Below are 14,836 nucleotides of genomic sequence, written 5' to 3'. Positions count from 1 at the left end.
AATTTTTTTTTAATGAAATATGAAAGTTATCTATTTTTTGTCTAAGTGAAAGTCGCGACCTAAGTGGGTGCCTAAGCAGGTCTATGTGCTCTTTCTTAATTTTCAAACGCCTAGGGATTAATTGGGGTGGTGGATAGCCGTCTAGTGCCTAGCGCATAGGCTCTAGGCAGGTATTTTTAGGACAATGTTGTGGAGAGAGACAAGGTCCAGTGAGAGAAAAGTCGGGAGAGAGAGATGAAGATTACGGAATGAAATAATGACAAAGAGAGGCGAGGAAGAACACGACATGCGCCTCATGTAGATGGGATTTGTAACCCATGTGTGAGGTTGGGTTATATAAGCCACCTGATTTTGGATTTGTAGCCGATCACGTTTAATCCCATCCCAGTTACATTTAACACCATCAAATATTGGACTTGGACTCATAGCCATTTTAACTGGCCATAATCTATCTCATCCAATCCATCAAACGAGCCCTTAATCTTAGTGAAGGGTCATGATACATAACTTATTGTGTACTCACTAACTTTTAATGATTGTAAGTTCTAGCAATTTTTCCCCTTAGATTTATGTGATTGATTAAATTTATTAGAGATATGCCAAGACGACTTTCCCAAAAGTTGGACTCTCTATAACTTTATGTTACTTCATGTTTTTGGCACAATGTTTTATAATTCCCCGAACGGGAATTGAAGTTAAATTATGACGTGGTAGAAAATCCATAAAGAGCCTAACTTTTAAGAGAATCTCCTCAACATTACAGAACTTATTATTTGACTTACTTTTTGTCATAATGAAAGTAATTGACTCTGGTTTTGTTCTAAGGAGAGAATCCTACTCCTTGTTCTAATTCTAACTCCATTTCCCTCCCACCCCTCACGAGACAAATAATGAATCTTTATATAAATGGTACCATTTTTCTCGGAACAAAATTAAAAAAAATCAAGTAAAAGAAAATCTCATACAACTCCTGAGGGAAGTTTTGTTTCTATTGATAAAAAATTGAAGAAATGAACCTCGAGTACTAGAGTAATACTTATCAATCACTTGAGTTATAAGTCAGACAACTTTAAAAAAAATTAAAATGTCGTACATGATATGATACATAATTAAAATAAAAAAGGTAATTTTCATTTAACTACTCTCAAGTTTCTTAACTTCTAGCTTTTCATACTAATAGATTTATTTTCCTCTCACTTTCATAATTTTCTACCACTTTTGTAACTTTAGCTTGGTCGTGCTTTTCTGTTAATTGATGACGTGATATAATTTTCACCCACTAATTCATGTGAAAGTGGAAGTTTGAGAATATTAAAATAGAATCTCAAAAGAGAATAATAAAATAGAAGTGATCCTTGAAAATAAAAATACTATTGGATTGTAGGTCAAGTGTAAGAAAACCCCATGGGATTCCCACAGAATAGCCCCAGCCTCTGTTTCCCTCCCGATTCCTGTGCAGTGTGTATGATAACTTTTTATTTTTAATTTTTTTTGTTTATAAACAAATGATATTATCTACGGTAAAGAGATGAGCGTAATCTCACAATGAATTAATAATAATGTAGTTCAAATTTGTTTTTAATAAGAATTGAACTTAAAATATTTTACTAACAAATGAAGAAAAATATCATTAAATCAGAGAGGTGATAATTTATAAACAGTATTTTTCCGCCCATTTGAAAATCGAGTTTTAAAGAAAGAAAGAAAGAAAAGTGGTGGTCGAGTTTTAAAGAAAGAAAGAAAGAAAAGTGGTAGTGAGAAGATATTGAGAGAGAGCATCCAATATTTACACAGTACACAGAGGACCGGGTGTCTCTCCCTCCACAGTCCTCAGTCTTCAGTAGTCACCACATTTCTCGTGACTTTGATTTCCTTTTCTTCTCCTCTCTCTCATTCACACCGCCCCCAACTGTCCTCTCGTGTGCCCTAAATCCTCCCACCACCCACCCGACAAATTTAATTCATTCCAACCCCACAAAAAATCAAATAAATACAAGTTTCAAAGTTTAAACCCTAACTTCCTCCTCATTTCCATCAACCCCAATTATCTCCTCCTTTCAGCTTCTTCTTTGGAGTTCAAGTTCATGGTAAAGGTTTTTTTATTTTATTTTATTTTATTTTAAATTTAATTTTTATGCTATTTATGAGCCTGATTTTACTTGCTGTGAATTATGATCTATATTAATTTTGATAATTAAATTGTTTTTGTTGGTGAATTGGAATGATGGGTTTTCTGTTTTTGCTTGTTTCCAAAGATCCCTGTTAAAAAAAATTGATTTGAAATGTCTGACTATGTCTGTTTGTTGATAGTGAGGTTGGTGTTTGTGTGTGTGGAAGATTGTGTAGGATTTGTGAACAAGATTTGTTGTTTGCTTTATGTTCTGAAGATATTATCGATACATGACTTTGTCATTCTTCGTGGTCTCCAAAGTGGTGGGAATGGCTCGTCTTTCTTTTGTTTCTTTCCGTTAAGCCGTAATTGGCCAGTTTGTGTGCAGGTGACATTTGGTGTTGTTTTCGTCCAAACTTTTGGACTTTGCAATCGTTGATTATGTTAAACGTCTTACTTCTGTGAATAAAGATCGAATTGGTTGTCTTACCTTGAAATCGGAAAAGTATTGAATTAGATAGTTGACATATTTAACCCATATTTTGATGATGCTTACGTATGTGATAGCAAAATTTTTATTTTAACTAGAGTATTCCATATCTTTCATTAATTGAGGTTAGAGTAACACCATTTAACGTTTCCCTTTACCTCTCAATTTCCATTTGGTTCTATATATATATTGTCTTTAGGTACTGTTTATGCTAATTGTAGTATTGCGTGGATAAAGTATAGACATGGCTGATACGTTACGAAAATAGAAATTTGATGAGTTTGATATTAACTGCAATGCAGCAATCATGGCCTGCCTTGGATGCTTCATTTTGGACTGAGTAAGGGGATCATAGTGGGTCATTTCAGTCTGCAAATCAGTATGGTTCTAGCAAACTTGAGAAGATATGTAGCTCTATTTCCTATTTCTGTGCTGCGGTATCTTCACAATGCTTCATCAGAAGTGGGTTAGTTTGAATTTGTAAGGACATTACATCGTCTGCTGTATTTCATCTGGTTCATGAAAAATGAGTACATTGCGCTCTACATGTGAAATTGTTGAATCAAGAGAAGAGCTCCACTCGGAGTCCAAAATGGACGAGAAAGGTGGAAAACACAGCATGCTAAAATTAGGAAATAAATATTCAATCGAGGATGATATTAATCAGCTTTTTCAGGCAATTGATGGTAGAAAGTCTGCTAGGATATCAGGTCTGTCGCATGAGGCTAGCAAAGATGCTTTGAGGAAGAGTGCTATGAAAAGGCCAATGAGAGTTGGTTCATCAAATACATCAGGTATCGGAATTTCAGAGCCTGTGAGTTTGAAGCAAGCACTTAGAGGATTGTGCATCACTCAGGCATCAGAGTTGGCTGCCATGAAGCGGCTACCGAGGCCAGGTCGTTCATCAGGAGTTTCAGAAGCAGGAACTATCAAAAGGTTGTATGGCACAGTGGTAGCCGAGGCTAACGGGCCTGGCCTACCTATGACTGAAGGTAAAGGGAATTATGTAGAGGTGTCCCTTGTGCCTGAAACATCCAAAAATTCTGAAAACAATCCTGGATCCATGCAATCAGAGACACAGGTTGATACTGCCAGAACTTTGGGAGCTGGACTGATGCCCGATGCTAGTAAGACCAGATTAGCACCGCATGATCAAATTACTCCTTTTTCATCAGCAGTTAAAAGTGATATATCGAAGGGAGAAGATAGAGGACCGGAATCAGCAGAATCTTCATTCAACTTTCATCATGGTAAGAAAGTCATGCAGAGGGGTGCGGTTGCTTCTGTCTCTGCCGATGTTCCAATTAATTCTTCAAATTCAAACAAGGGGCTGCACTCTGCTGCTTCTCCATCTGGCTCTAGCACTGGTAGTAAGGTAAGCAAATCATCTGGCAGTAGTTCACATCTAATCAAGCCGGTCCTCAGGAGCAAAAACGTGGTTAAGAAAAATATCAAGCAGGATTCAAGTTCTGGCTCTAGTAGTTCCAAATCAGATAACCGACAAGTTGATAGTGATTCATGCTCTAGTACTAGCAAGTTAAAGGACCAAACATACAACTGTACTCCAAAGCATGAAGGGAAAGGAAATGAGAAAATATCTCTGGCATCAAGCAGTACAAGTCTTAGCAAAGAATTGAATTCAGGTATTGTTAACAGAGGTACAAGCACACTGGATTTCGCTTCAAATTACAGTAGTAGGATTAACTCTGCGGTGACAAAAGTTGATGAGAGGTCAAGATCAAAGGAAAACGGGGATTTCTCACAAAGCTCAAAAAGTAGCATTGGTGACTGTAGCAGCACTACATGCACTAGTGAGGAGAGCAGTCTAAGTGGGTCTGGTCGTAGCGGCAAGAGGCCTCACATGTCAAGAGACTTGAGATGGGAAGCCATCCATCACGTCCAGAAGCAGCATGGAAGCTTAGGTTTGAAGCACTTTAAGTTGCTTAGGAGGATCGGTTCTGGGGACATTGGGACTGTTTATCTTGCCGAGCTAACTGGAACAAATTGTGTATTTGCTTTGAAAGTGATGGACAACGAGTTTTTGGCTACCAGGAAGAAAATGATCAGGGCCCAAACAGAAAGAGAGATACTGGAAATGCTGGATCATCCATTTCTTCCCACACTATATTCCCATTGTGTGTCAGATAACCTCTCATGTTTGGTTATGGAGTATTGTCCGGGTGGGGATCTGCACGTGCTGCGGCAAAAGCAACCTGGCAGGAGTTTCTGTGAACAAGCGGCCAGGTACCTTTTCTTCTTTAAGGTCCACTTTTAGTTAACTGTGCCTTTGCTTTTTTTTAACTGCGGAAGACAATCAAATGGATAGATTTGACATTATTATTTAGTAGGTTACATGTTTGTTGTCTTCCTAATTTTCCATTTCTGGAAAAATTCATTTTGATAGTTGTTTGATACTAGCGCATACTCTTATGTTACTTTTCCTTTTTCTCCTTGAGTTTCCAAAATCAACTTGTCAGAATGGTTAAAGTATATAAGACCTAGCAGTCAACTATTGGTGAGGATTACACTAGATAACATGCTCTGGCCATGTGTATACATGTTCGGTATGTTAAACTAGATTTTATTTCCCGGGATTTAAACTTGGGATCTAATATCCACAAAACAATCTCATATTGTCAATCAAGGGTTGGCCTGGTGCCCTTAGAGAACTACATGATTTATTTACATCATCGCAACTGTATTTTAAATGTTCATTCGACTAATTTCAAATGATTGTGTACTGTCTCTACAGGTTTTATGTCGCTGAAGTCCTCCTTGCCTTGGAGTATTTACACATGCTAGGAGTTGTGTATCGAGACTTGAAACCTGAAAATATTCTGGTCCGAGAAGACGGCCACATCATGCTCACAGATTTTGATTTGTCACTTAGATGTGCGGTCAATCCAACGCTGCTTAAATCATCGTCTCCTGTTTTGGAGAGCACAGGAAAGATGTCAAGCCCATGCATAGAATCTAGCTGCATTGATCCTTTTTGCCTTCAACCATCCTGGCAAGTTCCATGCTTCACTCCCAGACTTTTATCCGCTGCTGCAAAGTCTCGAAAAGTGAAATCCGAGCTTGCTGCCCAGGTCAGTCCATTGCCACAGCTTGTAGTGGAGCCAACTAGTGCCCGGTCCAACTCATTTGTTGGAACCCATGAATACCTTGCCCCGGAGATCATTAAAGGAGACGGCCATGGGAATGCTGTTGATTGGTGGACATATGGAATCTTTCTGTTCGAGCTGTTATATGGTAAGACACCCTTCAAGGGGTCAGGAAATGAGGACACATTATCCAATGTTGTGTCGAAAAGTCTCAAGTTCCCAAATACACCTATAGTGAGTTTTTATGCAAGGGATCTGATCAGAGGCCTCTTAATAAAGGACCCTGAAAATCGTTTAGGATCAGTGAAAGGGGCTGCAGAAATCAAGCAACATCCTTTCTTTGAAGGCCTCAATTGGGCATTGATTCGGTGTGCGGTACCACCAGAGCTTCCCAAGTGGGGTGATATTGGAATTAGTACACAATCTGCATCACAGAAACAGGAGAGCACGGGCTGCAAGGAGTTGGAGGGTATAGAAGAGCATATAGACTTTGACCTGTTTTAAAGCTTTTATATGGGGAGGAAAGGTGATGTTGTTTTTCCAAATTTTCTCTTCGGTTTCTTTAACTGATAGTATTAGCTTATAGTGTAAATTAAATGTAACTCACAATACTGGTGGCTAGTTGTAGAATATGATATATGGATACTGATACAGTAGCTGAGAGAAATGGAAATCGGATTAGCATTTTCCTTGTTCTTTTTGTCGTATAATTTGGGTGTATTCATGTTGCTAGAACTTCATCTCTTCCTACAATATGATCCCCCCCGTAAGAGATGCAAGTTTGTACCCTCATCACTAGAAAATCATGTATAATTACTGCTGTTCTTTTCCAGGTTCAAAACATGCAATACACCTTCCCTACTGGGTTATAAACTGTTTAACGCTCATGTGAACAGGCTATTGCTAGTTCTTTTCGTTGTTTCTAACCCGTCTTTCATGTCCAAAGAGAGAGAAGTTTGTTTGAGAGTGTGGTTCTATATGAAGCGCTTTTAATCCCTTGTGCTTATGTTAGAAGCAAAACATTTCATTAGAAACATTACGTGCTTATTATGTATTCTCTTGAAAGCACTTGTTGGTGAAGCACTTTTGCACTTGGGTAATGTTTTTGTAACTAAAAAAGGTATTATCCAAGACTGTCCTTTAAAAGAGTTCTTATGTAATCAGCAGTCTACTCTAAAGCTTAGAAGCCGAAGAAGTTTTTTTGTTGAAACTCGAAGCTTGCCATGGAACAGCATCTGGACTGGATTTGCTTAATTTGGAATTGCCTTTTGGTTGGACATTGCTCTCTTGTTAGTAGTATCTTCATACCAAGAACCGTCAATTTGTTTGATTGATGGATGACTAATTACGATGTTTGTGCCGTGAAATGACACTACATCGTCTTTGAATGATGAATAGACCCTTTACATGTAAATGAGGCTAGGTAGGCAAGTATTATCCCTGTAAAAGCATTTTTAACCATTCAAACCATTTTAGGCATAAAAGCACTGAGTTCATTCCTTCCTAACCTCGGCCCATAAGCATCTCCATAGCCAGAAGCACTTTTGACTTTTCCACTACCAAATCCAACGTCACGCTTTTCTCCACTCCCTGGACAAAAATGAAGGCATTGCACAGTGGAGTAGCAAAACTTCTAAATCACCTCCTTCTCATCTGGGTCTCTGAGAAAAGCACCAACGGCTGTTCCTAATCCCTCCATGGCGACGGAGATCAAACCCTTCGCCGTCTTCTTCGCGTGCCTTGGCAACATCTGCTGAAGCCCTGCTGCCCCAGAGTTCTTCCGGGACCTGGTCAACAAAAGGGGTTTGGATTCCAAGCTCAAGATTGATTCAGCTGGAACCTTTGGTTACCATGAGGTAACAAGAACCTAATTTTCTATCATATATTTGACACAACTACGTTCTAAACTACTCTACCTTACAACAAAAGGGGTTTAGATGAATTTTGTGTAGATTATCAATCGTTAAAATAAAAATCACTTCTTCCGTGTGTATCTAATTACCAGGTACACTGAGCAAGATTGAATTCAATTCAAAACAAAAGGGTATGTTGAATGTTACTTGAACACAAGATCATCATTTTGACAACTCTTTACTGTATGAAAACTACAACTACGTTAAAAAAAAAAAAAAAGCCGTATCAAAGTGAATGTACTGAGAATACTGCCACGAACTGTCTGTTCTGTTGTGGTTAAGCTGGACCTCTGTCTGATGCTTCAATTTGTTATCAGCTGCATAGTTCACTATAGAAATGTTTGAGACTTGAATTCTCCGTCCGATCCACTTTGCTTCATACTAAAATCTGTTTTTTCCAACCACGTTTCCTTCTTGGACTGGCACTAATCATGCATGAGAATGCATTTATGAGCTCCGAATCCTCTTCATTCACAAGATTCTTTGCTGCACTTGGGTTGGCAAGGAGGAGCTTTGCTACAAGGTATCCAGCAACCGACCAAGTTTGATACAGCTGTGCCTGCTTTCCAATAAATCTTGCTCGCTTGGTGTCGTAATATTCAGGCCAGTTGTCAATAGATATGCGCTTCTCAGCAATCTCGACAGCCTTCGCTGCAATTTCTGGTCTGTTAAGTTTTATGCATGCCACCGTGAGCTGAAACAAGCCCCATAATCGTGTTAAATCACACAAATAATCAGTCACTGCCAAATGCTAATGGAATAACAGGGAACTTTTGCATTCTTTTCAACACATTCAAAGATTCTGCACAGTTAATCACACAAATCGCATTTCTTTAATTTCAGACTTTAGAAAGAAAAATGCTTGGCTCTTCTGGTTTTTTCCCTAACAAGCCCTTCCTCCCTGTAAGTGGGCAGACTAGCCAATTCACAGCAATGGGAACCTGGTTTGCACCGTTTCAAATGAAGTGGTGGCCGGAAACTACAACTTAAAGAAAGAGAAGTAACTTGTCTTGAGGCAGCGATCTCACAATCTGCTTTATTTGCATTTCCAACTTTTTCTTTTATCATTATATTCATGCTCTATAGTCTATACTAGGCAGCAATCTCAAATCGTACTACTCCCAAGAAGACAACCTTTCATCTACTTGAACTAATCATAGGTTCTCCACTCCACATAATTTTGAACTAAAACTACTCACTTTTAAGTGTGCTTATAGGCTCAGACACGCATATACAGAAGGAAGGAAAGTGTCATAGTGACATAAGGGTGAAATCAGTACCAAAAACAGAGTCGTTTTAGGTAATAAAGTTACCAATGGCAATACTGAACTCACATAGAACAGGGATGATCTGGAGTTATCTATTATCTAAGAGTACGAAGCAAGGCCGAGGGCAATTGGGAAAAAAATTGTTCACTTTCAAACAAAAATTTACCTGCCAGAGCAACGTTGGCCAAGAACCTCCATTATGGTAAGACCAGGGACTACAACATAAAATCATATAAAGGAGGTGTCAGGAAACATGGAGAGAGGAAATTTCAAAAGTCTAGGACAGAATCATTACGTGTTTTTGGGATCGCTGCCGGTGATGATTTGCCATTCCTGGCCTTCAAGAGCAGGGTAACATATTTTAAACGGCATATCTGCCACTAATTCATCCCATTTTGCTTCAATAAGATCCAGAATAGCATGTGACTGCAAGTCTGTTGCGAGACTACTTACAATAGACCATAAGTTTCCAAGAGAAAAGAAACGAAAGTCCATGTGAGCAGGCTGCAGGTTTCCAATCAAGTACCCGCCAGTACTGGGCATAAATCCCACCAGCCACGACGGAATCTGATCTGGGTAAATATTGAACTTATTAACAGCATCGTACGAGTATTCCTCTGTCTTGTATCGGTAAATTTCATTGAGTTTTCTCATATCAATCCAGTAATGTTCCCTGATATGGAAGGACAATGCAACCAGACGGTTGTTAAGTGCTCGCACAAGGTCCGCTGATGCTTCCTCTGGAGCAAGCATCTCACGCGCACAAAGTAATGCTGAATAAAACAGTGCCTACAAGGACAGGAAACAGTGACATGAGAAATCGAACCAATGATGCCACAGAGATTTAAACTAAAAGACAAGCTTCTGTACCCAATTAAAACTTTTTCCTCCGCCTAAGAAGACTATTAATTCCACTATCTCCAACTGTGATATTAACTTGCAATTATAACAGTACAGAATAACTTTGATTGATTTAAATTTAACACACAATTGATTGTTGGCTGGAGAAAGAACAAATAACAATTATTTCACAAAATTGATCATAGAGTATATATTTAAAGGCTTTTTAGTCAAAATGGTCCTTGATATTGGCATAACTTTTCATCCCTAACATTGAAAATCGATAAAAGTGGTCCCCGAGTTTGTTCACCGTAAATCATTTGGTCATTCCATGAAAAATCTGTCAATATCATCGTTAAGACAAAAATAACCTTAAAAAGGTGGTTACGGTGAACAAACTTAGGGACCACTTATATCGATTTTCATTGTTAGGGAAGGACTAAAAAAGCCTTATTTAAAATAGGGGTAAATGACTGCAGCCACCAATCAGATATGAGCATGAGATCAGGTGATGTAATCACCAAACAATGTTTTGAAATCTATCTGATGATTACAACGATATACCAGCGATCTTCATAATCATCTCAAGCATAAATAAGTATACCCAAAACATATTGCTATGGGGAAACTTAAAAGTATGGAAAAAAATAATGAACAGGTATTTGGTATGATTCAGAATATTGCCCCTTGTGTAAAATACATTTATTAGTTTATATGAAATGAAACTCTAAACTACTCAGGCAGTTCCTGAATGTGCTTAATCTTAGGGGTGATAATATGCAGATGAGACAAGCCCAACGGAAGGAATGCTAACTTTTTAAATAACGGAGAAACTAAAAGATAGAAAAAGAAGAGGGGAAGGGGAACACACTCTAATGACTTGCAAAGTTTAAGGAGGGATTGCTCACAGTATTCACTATAAAGAAGCAAGAAAATGACATGCACATAAATAGATAAAAGAATTCATTTGAAATGCACTTATGACCACCAATCCATAAAAGGTATATACCTGAATCTCCAAAGGATGGCCATGAATTCCCATGCGGCGATCTATCATGCAAGAACCATCTGTAACCAATAATGTTGGAAACATATCAAAACCATCAGCAAGACATAGCTTTAAAATCATTTTTATCCCCGTTTGCACATCAACTCTTTCCTGCACTGAAAGATCTCCAGAGCACTTTCCATAAGCTCGTAACAATATAATCCACCATAACCCTACAAAAAGATCAAAAGCCAAAGATTTATTAACTGATGTGACATACTTGAATTACAAAAAATATTAAAATGAGAGTGCCTCCCTATTCGGTTTGGATCATAAACATTCAAAAACTAGATCTAATTTCAAAGACTATTTAAAAAATAGAATGAACTTCCTACCAGAGTCAACTGGGGCAACACGACCAATAGCAGCTTCACCAAAGTCAGGATCCAATACATCTTCAGTTGCAAACTCATCACCATCAAGTGGAACAGTGCGAACCTTGAAACTGGCGGGCATTAGTCCTTGACCAGGACTATAACAATCCATGGTTTTCTCCCAGCTCTGCAATGGAAGAAGGAGGATGATTCACTAAATGGACAAGAACAATTTAAACTTAAAAGGAGTGTAATTCACTAGAAGAAGTTGGCCGATTAAACGAAAAAATTCAATAGAATGGCAGAAACGAATAAAACTACATACAATGAAAGTCAGCATCTGTAACGGAATTCATGTTTCCAGAAATCTGCCACAAAACAGGCCCTTTCTAAGCATGAATTTTTCAGAAGTGTTTGTTTTCCATATTATTCAACACTAAGATCTTACAAGCTTATGCAGATTAAACATTTGGTGTGTAAACTTTAAACAAACTTCTTATTAATGAAAAGATAAATACATAACTAACACAAGGAAATGTTTTGGTTATATTAAGGTGGGAATCAAACTATAACAACTTTCTAAGAAACATGGGCAAGAAAAAAGTGGACAAAAACACAGAATGTATGGAACCAAATGATCTAAAAGAATATCAAATGAGCTTAAGTCAAACTTAAACAACCGTTTGTGGATTTGGCACTCAAATAAGAGATTAATTTACCTGCAACTGAAGGGTATGAAGAATGAAGTTCCGCACAATATCATACTCCCCCTTTAAAAGGAAAGCTATCCCAGAAGGAATGAAGTCACGAATAAAGACCTGATCATAGTTAAGGGTACCAGGAGAGCTTGGATCATTAGCGGCAATGGTTCCAACAGGATTGTTACAATAATAGACCATGGAGTTCTTTAGTAAGGTCCATGCTTCCTCCTCAATCAAATCAGCCTTAGACTTCCGTGTAGAACCTTTCTTTTTTCTAGCTGCAGTCGGCTTGGTATTTGACCCAAAACCTCCCACTTCCTGATTCAGTTGTTGATCCACCTTCAATTCATCAATATCTGGACTAGTTATACCATTAGGAGGAACTGATACTGCTTTATCTGATTTGTCTACGAAAACTGCCCCGTGCTGATCTTCTTCAGTTGCCCCTCTTAAACTTTCTGCCTGTTGACATTTGCAACTCATTGAATCCAACCTACGGACACGATCCTTTCCATGAAAAACATCATTTCTCCCCTGCAACGCACATATCCTCCTGCGGTCCCTCAAAACTCTTGAACTTTTATGCACTTGGACACTCAGTGAACTTATTTTCCGTGCATTATTAACACCGGGCTTAACAGAAACAACTCCATTCATATTGCTCAAACATATATCAAAACAGCCCAGTCGAGGTAATGCCCCAGACATAACTTGTCGAACAACTTCCGAAGTAGCCATTGGGCACAAAGTATACAACTAACTACTCCAAAAACCTTAATTTAACACCTCCAAGGACGAAACCTCGACTAATATATTCGATATTCAACACCCCTTGTCTCAATTAAGGCACCTACATCAATACATTATCTTAAACTCATTTACTACTGAAATTAAACTTGCTCAACATTGCTAATTCAATATGTTCCGCCAAACTCGAGCCAAAAACTGAAAACTGAAAACGAAATACTATCATCAAATTTGGATTGTTGTATTGAATTTTCAACAGCATGAAAACCAACAAATTTGTTTATGTGATTGATTGAATCTCCAATCTCCAATCAATCAAATAAACAAAGCTCAAAAAGCATGAAAAAAAAGGCAAAGGGGAAGAAGTTCAATTTCCAAAACCAACAAATTTGGATTGTTGTACTGAATTTTCAATTTTGCATAAATTTATACTGTTTTCGCATCTTACCTCAGAAACCAAACATCAAAACGGGAGAGTTTTGTCGAGCTTGGCACCAAAACGACGACAGTATTCATACGCAACGAACCATGAATGTCAGAGCTTTTCCAATAACGACGACTTCACGCCCCTTCTTTTGTTTCCTCCGGAAATAGAGGAATTTTATATTTATAGTTTGGGTTATATCGGTGAGTTAATGTGGTTTTATATTTTTTTTAACACAAAATAATGTGGTTTTGTTGGGTAATTTTATTTTGGTTAAATTACATAGGAGCTCTTTAGTTTGAGGTCTATTACAACATCCATATAATATATTTAAAACATTTCATTTTCATACCTCACATACTATTTTATTTCAATATAATATATCCGTTACATTTTTCATCCATTGATCCGTTAAGTGCTGACGTGGCTGCCAACGTGGCACACCACATGGCAAAAAAATAATTTTTTAATTAAAAAAGAGCACATGGATCTTCTTTTAAAAAAAATAAAAAATAAAACTGAAAACCACCTCCCGCAACCCCCCACTCCCGCAAACAAACCCAGAAACCCTACCCCCTCCCCCTCGACCCACCTCCCTCTCCTCCACTCTTTTCACCTCTTCTCCCATCAAAAAACCTAGCAAACCCCCACCCCACCCCCACCTTCCCCGATCCCTTTCTCCTCTTCACCCCACCCCCTTTCTCCCTTCTCTCATCTGCAAACCCACCCACCCTTAGCAAACCTAACTCCACCACCAACCAAGCATTGAAAAAATTCAAAATTTGAAGGACAAACTTAAATACATACCTCATTGTCGAAGTCGACCGACTCGCCGACGAGCAGGGTTCAAATGGGAGAGAAAGGTGAGTCCGAGCGAGTTGCAGAGAGTAGAAAACGGTGGGTGGGGTTGCATATGAGAGAAGGGATAAAGAGGGTGGGGGTCGGGTTGTGGGTGAGCTGGGTCCCGAGGGGGGAGGGTTACAGAGAGATGGGATGGGTGGGGGGGGGGGAAGGGTTACGGGGAGATGGGATGGGTTTCGTTTTTTTTTATTTTTTTATTTTTTAAGGGATCTGGGTTTTGGTTTGTGGTGGTGGGGGGAGGGGGTTTATGGGGAGATGGGATGGGTTTTGGTTTTTTATTTTTATTTTTAGTATTTTTTAATTTAGAAAATTCAGGTTTTAAAAAAAAAAAAAAAAATTTGCCATGTGGCACACATTTGGCAGACACGTGGCACAAATGTGGCAATTACGTTAGTGCTTAACGGATATGGAAAATGTAACGAATGTATTATTTTGAAATAAAATAATGCGTGAGGTATGAAAGTGAAATGTTTTAAAGACGTTGTATGGAGTTGTAATAAACCTCAAACCTGAGAGGCTACTATGTAATTTACCCTTCTATTTTTTAACGATATTATCTAGAAAGCTTTTTATGAAAAGAGTATACACAGCACATCATTGTTTTATGTTAACTATTGTATGAAACTACTATTTGCTCTGGTGTGATGTGATAATAATGGGATTGTATTGCTGAACATGTGTCCCCAAGTGGGGAGGTTGATTAGGAGTGCTTGTTAGTTGACTTTTAACTTAATAAGGAATGTTTTGTTTTAAACTCTTTCACATCATAATTATCTTACATTGGCTTGTGATGTCATCTCTCGATGACGCCATATGGTCAATTTAGTGGTGGCCATCATATTACAACCTTGTAACTGGTGTTATTGGGGTCGGCGTATGTCAATTTGCTATCAGAGCCTAGTTAATGCACATACGTTTGCATCGAATGATGCCAGTTGTAGTGCTAAATAATTTAATGTCTACTTGACAGAATTATGTCGCTTAGGCGTGAACGTACTTCTATTTCAGGGCTACAA

General features: G+C 38.3%; 2 protein-coding genes across 5 annotated transcripts; one reads left to right on the top strand and one right to left on the bottom strand.

Moving 5' to 3' along the window:
- The first annotated feature begins 1,728 nt into the window (after positions 1-1,728).
- LOC103427243 (serine/threonine-protein kinase D6PKL1-like) lies at positions 1,729-6,396 on the top strand. 2 transcript variants are annotated; one of them, XM_008365311.4, is made up of 3 exons: positions 1,729-2,087; positions 2,903-4,844; positions 5,353-6,396. In XM_008365311.4, exons 2-3 carry the CDS (start codon positions 3,127-3,129, stop codon positions 6,206-6,208), a joined length of 2,574 nt encoding a protein of 857 aa, XP_008363533.3. In that variant the 5' UTR covers positions 1,729-2,087; positions 2,903-3,126; the 3' UTR covers positions 6,209-6,396. The 2 variants fall into 2 exon arrangements, with proteins under 2 accessions (XP_008363533.3, XP_008363532.3); XM_008365310.4 differs by having other exon boundaries at positions 1,756-2,093.
- Positions 6,397-7,636: 1,240 nt separating this feature from the next.
- LOC103418893 (alkaline/neutral invertase E, chloroplastic-like) lies at positions 7,637-13,887 on the bottom strand. 3 transcript variants are annotated; one of them, XM_070819013.1, is made up of 7 exons: positions 13,767-13,887; positions 11,807-12,638; positions 11,109-11,274; positions 10,735-10,946; positions 9,181-9,674; positions 9,052-9,100; positions 7,637-8,311 (listed from the first exon to the last, which is right to left on the bottom strand). In XM_070819013.1, the coding sequence occupies exons 2-7, from the start codon at positions 12,524-12,526 to the stop codon at positions 7,994-7,996; spliced, it is 1,959 nt and encodes a 652-aa protein (XP_070675114.1). In that variant the 5' UTR covers positions 12,527-12,638; positions 13,767-13,887; the 3' UTR covers positions 7,637-7,993. The 3 variants fall into 3 exon arrangements, with proteins under 3 accessions (XP_070675114.1, XP_008355223.3, XP_008355224.3); XM_008357001.4 differs by lacking the exon at positions 13,767-13,887 and adding an exon at positions 12,984-13,488 and having other exon boundaries at positions 11,807-12,740; XM_008357002.4 differs by lacking the exon at positions 13,767-13,887 and adding an exon at positions 12,984-13,154.
- Between the last annotated feature and the right edge of the window lie 949 nt (positions 13,888-14,836).

The sequence above is a fragment of the Malus domestica genome, chromosome 03, assembly GCF_042453785.1.
Source record: "Malus domestica chromosome 03, GDT2T_hap1".
Classification (NCBI taxonomy): domain Eukaryota; kingdom Viridiplantae; phylum Streptophyta; class Magnoliopsida; order Rosales; family Rosaceae; genus Malus; species Malus domestica.
This window is presented reverse-complemented; position numbering and strand designations above follow the sequence as displayed.